Source organism: Petaurus breviceps, unplaced genomic scaffold (genome assembly GCF_028583685.1).
Source record: "Petaurus breviceps papuanus isolate PSGF00001 unplaced genomic scaffold, PetGlider_PUasm1.0 90760, whole genome shotgun sequence".
NCBI lineage: Eukaryota > Metazoa > Chordata > Mammalia > Diprotodontia > Petauridae > Petaurus > Petaurus breviceps.
In genome coordinates this window covers 1328378-1342075 of record NW_027187338.1, presented here as the reverse complement: position 1 = coordinate 1342075, position 13698 = coordinate 1328378, and the positions used below count along the sequence as shown (strand labels likewise).

The following is a 13698-nucleotide window of genomic DNA, read 5'->3' as shown; positions in this document are numbered from 1 at the left end:
TTTTTAGGCAGTTGGTATGGCCTCCAAGAAACTAGGGAACCCTATTTTTTATGAGACACAGACTTTTGTGGACTCCTCAAGTAATAGATGCTTTATAAACGTTTGTTGAATTGAATTGAGTTAAATCTTCCAAGAACAAATCTATCCTCTCCCACCTCCTCTGGTCACCTCCTTTAGAACCCACATTGGTCTAGACTAAGTTCTCAAGTTCTTTTGGTTGAGGAGGGGAATGAATGTGAATTGTCATCATGCCCTTAACAGGGCTTGTTTTCTGGTTTGGGTTTGAATTTGGTGATTGTCAAAGTCCGATGATAGGCATACTTATGGGAAGCCCCATTCCTCAGATGGGTCATTTGAGGCAGGAAGTGTCTGAATGCTGGCATTTTACAACTGAGGCCAGAGAAGTTCTGTGACATTTTCAAGACTATACAAAGTGTGACAGAGACAGGAGCTTGGATCAGGTTTTTTGACCCTAAACTCAGTGTAGACAAAGCCAGGAGCAGAACCTATATCAGGAACCTGATGGTTAAGGGGCACCTTGGTTGAAGCCCAGAAGGGACTCCCTTCTTTCTGCTCTCTCCCCTGCCTGCCCCAAGTCCAACACATGCATTGAAATTGGGCAACTTTCATAAATGGAGGAAGACCTGGACAGGGAGATGGGGCACTTCAAAACAAGCAGCCAGGAAGAGAGATGAATCCATTTCAAGTAGTTCAGAGTTTTATTATAAATGCAAACTTTTTTTCTTATTATACGCCTTACTCCTATTTTTACCAACAACAACAACAAAAACCATTCGTGTCAGCTAAATACAACTCTGTATGTGCATGTGTATATGTGTGGGTGGGGTGGGTGTGCTTATAGGTGTGGTGTATGTGTGCATGCGTATGTTTGCATGTGTGTGCATGTAAGGGGGAGAGGGCTTGCCTGGCTGGAACATTGGTTTTCCAAACCTGAAACCAGATGATCTCGGAGGCCAGGGTTGCAGAACACTTCACTCCGGCCCTGTGGGAGGGGAGGAGGCAGAGAAGAAAGGGAGAAGGGCAGCTAAAAATTGATGCCATTGCCACTGGAAGAAAAGTAAGGGCTGTTCATCAGGGGTCCACTGGATGTTGAGCTAAACCTGCAAGAAAGAACAGTTGATCTAATGAGATCTCTCCCTGCCATCATCAGCCCAGCATTTATTGAAGTTCTTATTTGAATTCGGTGATTGTCAAAGTTTTGTAACAGGCATGGAGATGGGAATCCTCTGGACAGGTTCACATCTGAGTTCCAACAAAAGCCCAAGATTGTGTTCTGCTCAAAGTAAAACAATTAAAAGGAGTCTGGTATTTCCTTTGCTGGAGAGAAACCCATCTGCCCCTGACCTGGGTCTTCCCATGTTCCCATGTGGGCCCAGGCCATCAGAGAATCATTGGTTTGTCTCACATAACAAGAGCTGGAAGAAACACTGGGCATTCACCCCTTTATTTTACCAATAAATAAACTGAGACCTGTGGAGGGGAAAATACTTCTCCAGGGGTCATAGAATGTGGATACCAGAGATAGGACTAGAACCTGGTTCTCTTGACTCCCACTTCAGTGTTCTTTATACTGTCCATATTACCTTAATCTCCATGCCCAGGACCTTGTAGATGGGTCCCACCCCAATGTTTAGGTAGGGTTGCTGGGCTAGGAAATACCAGATCTCTGGGCCATGTTCCTAAACTCTCTGGATCTCCCACCATCCCTAGGAGGCTGCTGACTAGGCAGGCTAGAGAGTTCTTGGGCTGCTGCTATTTCTAAAAAAAGCATCCTCACTCACAGAATCACAAATCAAAGGAGAGCTCAGGATCAGACCCAGACAAAGGGATATGTCCTTCGGGTGAGTTTGGGGAAACAAGAAGATTCCCTGACCCTTCTGCTTCCTTCTCTTCCTCCTTATAAAACCCAATACTATATTTCATTTCCAGGGCAATAAGTATGAACTAAATGCCTACTATGTATCAAACCCTGGGTGTTATGGAGATGACAAGAGAAGAAAAGAGTGAGTCCCTGCTCCCAGGGAGCTCCTAATCTAGTAGGATTGGTACAGTTTGCACGTGGAAAACAATTAGACCCTATGACAAGGTTGGCTTGGATCATTGCTAAACTTTATACTAGATGTGATGCAGGGGTGAGGCATTGAGGAGTCAGGAAAAAGAGAGAATGGGATAGGCTCAAGTGGCTGATAACAATGGCTTCCTGGAGGAGGCAGGACACAGAGTGGGCCTTGAAGGATGGTTGAATTTGGATAGATAGGAGGAAGAAGAACATTCCAGGGAGGGGGAAACCTTAAGCGAAGTCAAGAATAAGCTCACTGTGGTCAATTTCCACTGCCCTGAGAAAGTTAAGAACTTCTGGTCTAAGCTCCCTCAATTCCCAACTTTTGCCTCCTCTGCATTTCAACATATGTATTTGTTTTACCCACTCGTTCCTCCTTATATTGTCTCAAAGGAAGTAACATCCACAAAAGAAGGCTTTCGTCTCTCTACCTGCTTCCTTAATACCATTCCCCTCCTTTCCTCTTGGACTTTTTTCTGGTGGTCCTTCCTCTCCTTTATAACTGAATCACTAAATTGGGAGGGAGGAGGCCTCTGAAACCAACTTGTTCAACCCATTTTCTTTTTACCAAATGTGGTAAAAACAAACAAATAAACCAGATTTCATTACCAGGGTTCATTGGTATTGGAACTTCCTCATGATGAGTAAATTTCCTCCACAAAGTGTATCAGCATCTTCTCTGCAATAGATAGTCTTGGAGAGCTTCCTGGGGCACTGAGAGGATGTGACTTGCCCAAGGTCACACAGCTGGCATGTGTTGGATATGAGACTTGAACTCAGGTTTTCCTAATTCACAGGCCAGTCATACCACTTCCCCTCCTTCAACCTATATCAGAAGGAAAAACCTCTTTATAGCACACCCAATAATTGGTCATTCAGTGTTTGGTTGAAGACCTCAAGTGAGATGGACAACTTACTGAGACAGCCATTCAAGGCTTCACTTCTGACAGGCTTAAATTTTCCTCTTTGTAACTTCCTTCCATTGTTCCTAGTTCTGCTCCCTAGGGCTAAGCAGAACACCTCTCATCCCACTCTACTCTGGCGGGCCAAATACTAGAATCACCCAGAGGTTTAGAGTTGGAAGGAGCAGAAGCAAGTCATCCAGTCCAAACCACATCCCAAAAAGAATCCCCATTACAAGAAAGCAGGCAAGAGGGCTCTTGTCCCAACTCAACACCTAACTCTCTCCACCTGAAGACCTCTAAGTGAGGGGAACCCACTACCAAACAAGGTAGCCTATTCTATTTTAGAATAGCTCTAATCAGTAGGGAGTTTTCTAACATCAAACCTAAATTCTTCAACTTCTACCCATTGCGCCTAGTTCTTCCCTCTGTAGTCAAATATAAACAAAGGTAATCTACCAGACAACTTGAAAACAACTCTTATGTCCCCTTGTATCTTCTGTTTCCTAGGTTAAACATACCTATTTCCTCCAACTAACTTAAATAGGATAAACTCAGTCTTCCCCATTCTAGCTGTCCTCTTCCAGACATTCTCCAATGTAATGATGTCTTTAAGTTAAGCTTCCAACAAGAGAACACAATATTCCAGGTGCGGTCTGAGGAGGGCAGAAAAAAGAAGGGCCACCACCTCCTTATTTTACCAAACGATGCCATTTTCAATGTAGCTCAAGATCAAAATCAAATTTTTGACTGTCACATATTTCCCATGGTTGACCTGCAGTGAACTTGTAGTACGCCAAAGGCACCAGACCTTTCACAGAAAACAATAATGACAACAACTATTGTCTAACCTGACCTTGCCATTTCTGTACTTGTGAATTTGACTTTTTGAACCCAAATGTATGACTCTATGAGGCAGGGGTGGCTCAGTGAATAGAGCTCTGGGCCTGGAGTCAGGAAGACCTGACTTCAAATCCAGCCTCAGACACTTCCTAGCTGTGTGATCTTGGGCAAGTCACTTAACCTCTGCATGCCTTAATCTGTTGGAGAAGGAAATGGCAAACCACTTCAGTATCTTTGCCAAGAAAGCCCCATGGACAGTATTGACATTCTGTGGTCCATGAGGTCACAAAGAATCAGAGATGACTGAACAGCAACAGTATGACTATATTATCTACAATCAATTCCACCATCATAGTTTCAATCCAAAGTTTTGAACTGTCAAGATATTTTTGGCTTCTGATTAACATCTAAAATGTGAGCTCAGCTTTGTGTCTGCTGATAATTTGCTATATATGTCATCTATACTTTTATCCAAATCATTGATAAATATGTTAACCAGCACAAATCTCTGGCACCCTCCACTGGGGGCTTCCTTCCAAAGTGACATGTAAAAATAACGGTCACCCTTTGAGTTCGACCACTCAACCAGTTCTAAATCCAACCATTGTCCTGCCATGGGGCCCATACTTCACCAGCCTTCCCACGGGAATAGCATGAGATATGTTATCAAATACTTTGCTAAATCGAAGATATCTATCTCTCCAGCATCCACTTCATCTACACGCTTAGCTTCCCTGACAAATAAAGGAAATCAAAAGCGCATGACTTGTTCTTGATGGAGTCATGCAGGTTCTTTGAGTTCACTCCCTTCCTTGATACCCAGGAACCACCTCTTGAAGGGCACACTCTGCAATTTTGTTGGGAAACAGTCCGTCGCATCAGCCTGTAGTTTGCAGACTCTCTCCTATTTTGAACATCAGGACATTTACCCTTCTCCAGTCATCCTGTACCTCCCTCATTCGCCATGATCTTCCAAGTATCACTGACAGCGACTCAGAAGTCACATCGACCCCTTCGCTCAGCTCCCAAGGATAGAGTTCCTCTGGGCCAGGTGACTTGAATCAGTTATAGTAGCTAGGTGCTCTCTCACTAGTTTCATACTTGTCTCCGGTATCAGCTCCCGATTAAGCACTTTGTTCTGTCCATTCTATTCCAAAAGCCATCCTCTATGGCAGGGAAAAAGGGAAAATAAGAATCAAGGGCCCTTCCTTCTTTTTGTTGTCGGTCATCATACCATGTACCCCAAGCACTGGTCCTATCATTTCTTTAATCTATGTTTTTCTCCAACATAGCACCCCGCTCCAATCCTCTTTTAGTTGTTAACAGTTTTCCTCACCGGCCTGAGTTTATTCTGAGTTTTAGCACACCTGCCAGTCTTTTTACAAAGCTGTGCCATGCTTTTGTATCCATTCTGTTCCTTGCCCTTGCTCCCATCTTCTGCACATGTCTTTTTAAAATCTAAATTGGTTGGTAAGTTCTCTGTTACATCCATACTGATCTCTTCAGACAACTCCCATTTTCTCTCTTCATTGGATTTGTTTCCCTTTGTGTCTTCAGAATTTCATTCTTAAATTTCCCATTCCTTTTTTACTGACTTCCTCTATAGAATTCGAGTCCATGGGCCCTTATTTATTCTTCCTCTGAGCCCTTTGAAATCTGTTTTCCTGGAGTCTGAGGTGAATGTCATGATATGCCTAGCTTTCCTTTCCTATATCACAAACTCTAAGAGGTAGGTAGAAATCACTTATGCCAAGGCTCTCACAATTGCCTCCTACCTCAGCAACTAATTTTTTCCCCTCTTCGAATCACATCCAGGATAGAATTCCATCATTAGTTCCTCCACCTTTCAAAAGATAACATTTTCATTGAAACAAGTCGAGAAATCATTATCAGCTCTGCTTTTGGCAGAAAGAGTGCCAATAGATGTCTGGATAATTGAACTGCTTCATTATTACTGTATTATGCCTCTATGCCAAGCTTATAATCTCTTTCCCAAAATCATATGTTTATTCTTTCTGTACAGGTGGTCTGTAATACACCCTGATTACAAAATCATGTCAGTTTTTCCATTATCTTCACCCAGATGCCCTCCTACGTTTCCTGGCTCTACTTACATGGCTGTAGCTTCTTCATAATACACTCCCCCTTTTTATTGCTATCCTGTTTTTAAAAAACCAGTGTATACTCACCTAATGATACATTACAATTGTGGGCATCTTCCCAAATTTCAGTGATACCTATGAGATCAAATTTGCCTCCTCGCTTTAGGCCTCTACCTCATTTTACTTGTTTCCTAAAATCAGTTAATATATCCTTAATAAGGCTCCTCTTTTCCATTCTCAATTCCACATGGTATTTAGACCAGATAAGTCTTTCTCCATTCTGATTACTTTCCTTTAAACGTTCTTGACCTTATGAATGTCTTTCTGAAATTGTGGTGAACACAATACTCCAGATGCTTTATCATTTTAACCTACCCTATTCAAATGTCTGAGGTCTCCTCATCATTAACAGGAGGAAAATTCCCCAATCTGCTATTTCCCATTCTAATGCTCTCCTTCCCTTCACTCCAGACTTGAAGAGAAAGTTAGCTTCACTGTCTCCACCTCCTTGCTATCCACTCACATATCAAACCCCTGCAGTGAGACTTCCATCCATGCCACTCTCCCGAAACAGCTCTAATGTCAGTAATGACCTTCTATTGCTGTATCCAATTGCCATTTTTGTTCCTCAACCTCCTTAATGACTCTGGAGAACTTGACACTGTTAGCCAATCCCCTATATATCCTTTCTGGATTCTCTCTCTTTCCCTGATTTCTGTGGCACCACACTACCCTAACTTCATTCTTTCTCTTTGTTTCTGTTTCTGACTCCTTTTCTTCTTCTCCGTTTATATGTATATTCCACAGGTTTTAATCTTTGGCCCTCGTCTCTTTCTTTTTCTACTCCCTCCCTTGGCAATTTCAAACACAGCCATAGTCTCAGCTACCATCTCTATGCAGAAAACCACCATATCAGTTTTATTAGCTGTGACCCAGTTGTCAAACTGCAGTCCTATATTCCCACATGCTAGCTGGACTTCACCAAGACCTCAAATTTAGCACACTCAAAATGGAACTCCTCCTCTTCCTATGCATCTCACCGCTCCCCACCCCAAAATCAAGTATCCGCTCTTCCTCCTGGCTTCTCTATACTTACTGAGAGGATGGGGCTATCTACCATCACCTTAGTCTTCCAAGCTCAAATCTGCACCCATTTTTGATTCTTGATATTAATTATTCAACCGTTCCTCCCATCTCCAATCTGTCACCAAGTCCTATGGATTCTGCCTTCACGGTAACTCCCAAATCTTTCCTTCCTCTCTTCTCACAAGGTAGCTGGTCCAGTTTACTCCTCTTCTTCACCTCTTTCCTGTATCATTGTAACTGTCTCTTAACTGGTCTCTCTACCTCTAGTATTTTCTCCCCAATCCTCCCTTGCTAAAACAGTCTTTCCAAGGAACAGATCTAACATATTACATTCCTACTAAAAAATAATGTATAATTGCTTTTAGGGCTGCATCTTAGCCTGGCATTCAAGACTTCTGCCTCTCCTCTAGCTAAACCCTTCACTACAGCCAAATTGGATTATTTGACATCTCCTGAACATACCTTGTGTTTTCTCACCTCTGCTGCTTTGCGATACCATTCCCTTCACCTCCAAAGCCCTTCTGCCTCATCTCTATAGAAATCTTGCTCATTCATCAAAGTCTAGCTTAAACGCTGCTTCCTTCATGAGGTTTTCTCTGATCGCTCTGATCAGCAGTGACCTCTCCCTCCTCTACAGCTCTTTGTTGGTACCTATTCACAGGAATTTTGCACATACTGCTTTGAATCTGAGTTTTCCCTCATTTTATCTTCTTTCTTAAAGCACACATTCTATTGGTGTCCACAGAGTATCAAGATTCCTAAACAGCCCCCAAATGTTGGGTGGGCCCCCTGTGGAGGACTGAAGGCATGATATAAACAAGATTCGGGATGAGATGGCAGATGGGTTGTGACACACATCACCGAAGAAAGTGATGTGGCTTTTTGAAGCTTATTTATAGCTACGTTGATGAGATCACAAACCCATTAACATATCCAAGTATTAAATTGCAGGGTTTTTGAGGGCAAGAACTGTGTCAATATTCATCTTTCTGTCCTCTGCAGAGTCTAGGCACAAAGATGGTGCTTAAGAAATATCTTTTGAGTGAATGAATGGAGATTTAGCATTGCTGCAGTGGAGGATACATGTTGGAAAAAAGGAAGACTTAGGTAGCATTTATAGAGTGCCTTAAGGTTTGCAAAGTCCTTTATAAATATTACCTCATTTGATCCTATCTTGGGAGGTAGATAATATTATCAAGCCCATTTTATAGATGAGAAAACTAAGGTTGAGGTTGTGATTACACAGATTATATAGATAGTAAATAGCTGAGGCTCAGTTCTTCCCTCCAAGACTTCCATAGCCTGAAACCCAGACTCAGCTCTTGCTAATTACAGTCTGGTGCACTATCCACTGTGTTATCTGGCAGCCCCTAAGTAGGGGCAAGTTGTTTAAAAATTAAGAATGTTGAGATAGGAAATTTGGACAAGATCCTAAAAGCAAGGAGAACAATTGTAGGTTTTGGGGAGTAAGAGTAACATAAGCAAGATTAATCTGGAATCTATGTGGAGAGAAGAATTAGATGGGGGAGAGAGAAGAGAGCCAAGGACACCAAACAGCATGTTCCTGTGTCACTCTGGGGGTGGTTTGACAAGGGCCTGGCTCTAGTCACCTCTTCTCTTCGAAGTCTTTCTTGACCATCATTAAAATGCAGGCTGGGCATAGCGGTTTATGGGCCCTTCTATCTCCTTGTCCAGCCCGCGGCAATCTCTTTCCTGAGCTCTTATGGCACTTACAATCTGTGTTCAGAATTTTGTATTTAGTTATCGTCTATCATGTTATGCTTTGTGTTATAGATTCCCTGTTATACTTCTACAACTGGACTGGGAGCTCCTAAGGGGATGGGCCATAGCTATCCTTCTGCCTCCCCATAGCACCCAATAAAGACCTTGATTTCATATGCCATTTTATTGCACTTATACCAAACACAAAAACCCTCTAGGGAAGCCTGTCCATGGACTAGTCATACCATTTGGTAGCCTATCCAGAACTACTTATCTTTATAAGAATTCTACTATTCTCACAGTGTTTCCACCTCCACCCCAAATGGTGCCCCCCACCCCATCAAATAAATGCCATGTTGAATCAGGGTGGAGTTTAGGAACATACCCATAAGCTTGGGGGAACAAGTACTGTGGCCCATCTCCTGCCATGGGGGAAGGGTCACGGGGGCTGGTGGACAGCTTGGGAGGTGTCCTCTGTGGGTACGAATAACCAGGCTGGACAAAAGGGATGTAACTCAGCAAGGGGGTATACGATGATCTGAAAATCTGCTGTCCCATCTGCTGCGGGTTGTAGGGCGTCACCTGTCATTCAGAGAGGAGAGAGGATCCCCACATTGGCAAGGCAGTTTCCATTCCCACCCCTCAGTTCCCTTCCCTGAATCCCACAGACCATAGACCATATCCATGTGTCCCATAGACTATATCCTAAAACCCACCAAGGGTCCTAGTTTACTTTCTGGTTTCTGTTATCAACAAATATAGCAGGCTTGATTTGCTCAACCTCAGTCTCTGTGAGTGCCAAATCAAACCAAAAATGCATGTATACTAAATGTATTTCATTTAACTTAGAATCCTTTCTCAAGATTAGAACTATCCTCATGGACAAGGGCCATCACATTCTATATTAGAAGGCAGAGAGACTTAGGGTCAAAGATAGGGTAAGGGAAAAGTTACCCAGCTGCCATTTGTTTTCTCATTACCAGGAAAAGAGTCTCTCCCACACCCATATTCCCTCAGCATACAAGAGCTGGAATAAGCTTCAAAAAGCAAGCTTCCAAATTAACTTATTAAGACTAATTTAGTTGGGGATGGAGGAACAGAAATGCTTGGACACAGGCCCCTGAGATGGAGAATTCAGGACATTATGAGGCTACTCATAGGTAGGTCATCACTCAGGGTAAGGTCAGGGAGGATGATGGGGCTGCACTAGGGAGGAACTTAGCTAGGGTGAGAAGGGTAGAAAATATCTGGTAGATAACTAATTACTCTTTCTAACTAGTTGCTATATTTAGGTGTTTCAACTTGCTAAAAGAGCAGAAGTGCTGTCATAAATAACCCTCTAAATTTTAGTGCCCTAGGACAAAGTTCTGATCATCTCACCCTAGTTACAGCTCTGAGCCAAACATTCTACTGCCCCTTCCTCTTCCTTCCAAAACCCCTGCCACAACCCTACTCCCACACATACAACCCCCCCAGATTGGGAGTATTTAAAGATGTCGCCTCTGATGAGTGAGAGAGCACAGTTACAGTTCAAGTTCCTCAGATGAGATATACAGCACCAGCTTCCTCGTTGGTCCTATCTCCTAATGCTCTGCTCCACAGCCTTGAACATCTATTACTGCCTCCTTGCTTTGGCATAGACTGACATGTCTTCCCAGGGCCTCTTGGCCTGTTGAATTCTCATGATCTTTAAAGCTTCCCTCAAAGTCCCCTTCGTGAAGCCTTTCCTGATTCTCCTATCTGTATTAGCTTTCACCCTCAGGTGTTTGCATCGCTCTAGTGCCCGTATTATGTAACATTTTATAATAGAGTTCTCTGTATTTGTGTCTTATCCCCTTAAGAGATAACAGCTCCCCTGAGGGCAGGGCCTAGCACAGTTTTCTGTACACAGGACATACATAAAACAGATTTTCTATTAAAGGCATAAAAACATGGGGAGGGAATGTGCCCAATATGAGTGTAGCTTGCTTGTTTTTGGAAGGGCTAAGGTTGGTAACTGATATGGCCTAAATGTGAAGGATGGTGTCCTACGAGACCAGGCCTTCCTGGTGGATAGATCATAAGTTCTGACTGCAACACACAAGAATGCATTGCCCCATCCACTGGGGAGGTTGGAGAGGCTGCTTTGTTCATCACTGGTGTCCCGGGCTTTGTACCCACCACCAGGATATCCTTTGGATGAGGATAAGGAGCCAGCTCAGCTGGGACAATCAGATCTACAGTCCCAGATGGGATCTTTACTTCATCTTCATAGATGGTTCACAGAACTGAACCTGGAAGGGGCCCCAGAGGCCACCTAGCTCAACCTCTTCAACTTATAGATGAGGACAATGGGACCTGGAGAGACACAGTGGCTTCTCTCACTCGAGGTCACACAGGCTGTAAGAGTCGGAGGCAGGACATGAAGCCAGGTCTGCGTGGTCTCCCCCATAGCAATGTGTAAAAATCCTGGACTGGGGGCAGCAGAAACTATGGCCCTAGATGCCAGCTGTCACTTGAGGAATGTCCCACACTGATCTTAAGAAGATAGAAGGAGATACAATTTGGGAGCCTCCATGCCCGAGGGTTTGTTGTTTTTTTTTTTTTTTGCCACTGCACCATTCCCTCAAGTCCCACCTAACCTCGGTGTCTGCCCAGACCCTACAAGCCGTCTTGTTGGTGTGACCCAAGACACACCAGCCCCCGTGCCTCTGTCTGCTTCCTTGACACGAGCTGCAAGTTCAAGCAGAAGTGTTGATGTAATTGCTCTGCACTGTACCCCAGATGTTCCTGCTGTCTTGGCATGATAGAGACCTCCTCAGAGGACGCTCCACCTTGGGTAAAATGCATACAGTCCCATCTGCCCTCTCCTCCACAGCCCACTGTGCTTCCTTCTGAAAACCAGGGATTTCACCATCCCCAAGGAACTCTGGGCCCCCATTCCCCTTCCACCATCTGCTGCCTCAATCTATCTGCAGCAACGTGAGCGCACCAGGGGATCGTAGACTTCCCAGAGCAATACTAATAATGACAATAATATAATAATTCACATTCCTAAAGTACTTTACAGTTACAAAACAACCAGCTCACAGCAAAGGATTGTAATCTCCATGAGAATGATGAGGAAAATGAGTGGCAGTGACTTGTTTAAGGTCACACAACTAATAATTCTCAGAGGTGGGATTCACCCCAGGGATTCTCACTCTAAGCATGACAGTCCTGTTACTGCACTATGGATGGCCAAATCAATCCCTAAGCCCCACCTGGGGCTAGAAGCCCAATGCTAAACAAAACCACAAGAAGTCAGAAGGCAAATTCAGGGTGAGAGGAGTGAGGCAGGACAGGGCATCCCTGGTTCTGGCGGGTAGCACTAACGTCACATGAAAAGTCAGAAGTAATCAATCCTGCCTGGGTGCTCTGGTGAGGATGGCCCAGCTCTCACTCACGACAGAGAACATCCAAGTGGCAGATTGGGCCTACAGTGGGCTGCCAAGAGGCAAACCGTGCCCTGGGGGCTCTGGATGAATCCCTGAGCTATGTCTTGGAGAGGGACAATGGACTACAGCTTTGTGGCACCTAGAATTCCCTTGGCATTCCATGAAGACTTCAGATTCTTCCCTACTCTACGCCCATGAGTGACCAGGGAAGTGAAGAAGGATAAGAAGTGTGGGGGTGGGGACAAGGGAGGACCACGTTTCTGTCTGTGACTGTGTCAGTGTCAGTGTCTAGTCTGGATGTCTGTAGGTCTGGATGTGTGTGTTTCTGTGGATGTGTCTAAGCCATATCTGTGTCTGTGTTGGTATCTTCTAAGTACAAGTCTGTGTCTGAACATCTACAGGTCTGGGTATATGTATCTATGACTATGTTTGTATCCATGTGTGGACATCTGTAGGTCTGGATGTATGTGTATGTGTATGTGTATACCTATGGCTATGTCTGTATCTGCACCTGGAGGTCTAACTATCTAGCCCACAATGGCCTGGGGGAAATCGTGATGTCAGCTCAGTTTTCTTCAGTGCCTTCTGCTTTTCTTTTCAGATACCTTTCCCCATTTCCTTCCCCTTCCCCAATAGCCTGGTTTGCCTCCAATTACTGCACCCCAAACCATCCAGGGACCAGGATTTTCTGATAAAGTGACTCTGTAATGGTGAGGCAGGTAATGTGCTTCGATCATTGGACATAGAGGGATGGGAGAAAAAAGGGAGGGGGGAGAAATTTTTAAATAGGAACCTAGAAAGACTAATGCCTTAACTCGAACATAGGAATCAAAAGTCAAGAATCATAGATTAGAACTGAAAGGGCCCTTAGAACACAGAATATAAAATATCAGAGCAGGAAGGACCCTTAGGCTATAGAATATAGAACATTTGACCTTGGAGGGACCATGGTGGAGCTGGGAGGATCTGGGACAGGGGTGGGGAACCTACAGCCTCGAGGCCACATGTGACCCTCTAGGTCCTCAAGTGCAGCCCTTTAACTGAATCCAAACTTCAGAGAACAAATCCCCTTAATAAGAGGATTTGTTCTGTAAAACTTGGACTCAGTCAAAAGGCCACACTGGAGGACCTAGAGGACCACATGTGGCCTCAAGGCTGCAGGTTCCCCACCCCTGATGGGGGAGATCAAAGAATTCAGTGCCCTTATTATACAGAGGGAAAAACTGAGGAAATTGCCTGAAGTAGGAGTTGGCCCCAGGTTTTCTGGTTCCCAAGAGTGTGACAGGAGGGAGGGAGCTCTGTGCTTGGGCCATTTCACTTACTAACTCTGTGACCTTAGGCAGGCCATCTCACTTCTCTAGACTATATGTCCTCACTCATAAAATGGGCACAATGGTTCCTGACCTAATGATGTCACAGGGCTACAATAAGAATCCAATTAATTAGTGAATAGGAAATTGCTTTGGAAACCAGCTCTCCATCTGGGTAGTTACATTTCATAGCCCTCAGAAACAGATTTGTGCCCAACATATTCTTACGCTTCTCAA

General features: G+C 44.1%; 1 protein-coding gene across 1 annotated transcript in view; it reads right to left on the bottom strand.

Moving 5' to 3' along the window:
• Nucleotides 1-1045: 1045 nt before the first annotated feature.
• The window catches only part of CUNH1orf94 (chromosome unknown C1orf94 homolog), a 64576-nt gene continuing 51923 nt past the window's right edge, over nt 1046-13698 (bottom strand). Inside the window, exons 6-7 of the mRNA XM_069068188.1 lie at nt 9121-9317; nt 1046-1121 (exon numbers count right to left, since the gene is read on the bottom strand). Coding sequence (XP_068924289.1) covers nt 1046-1121; nt 9121-9317 — 273 coding nt within the window. The remainder of the gene's footprint in view (nt 1122-9120; nt 9318-13698) is intronic.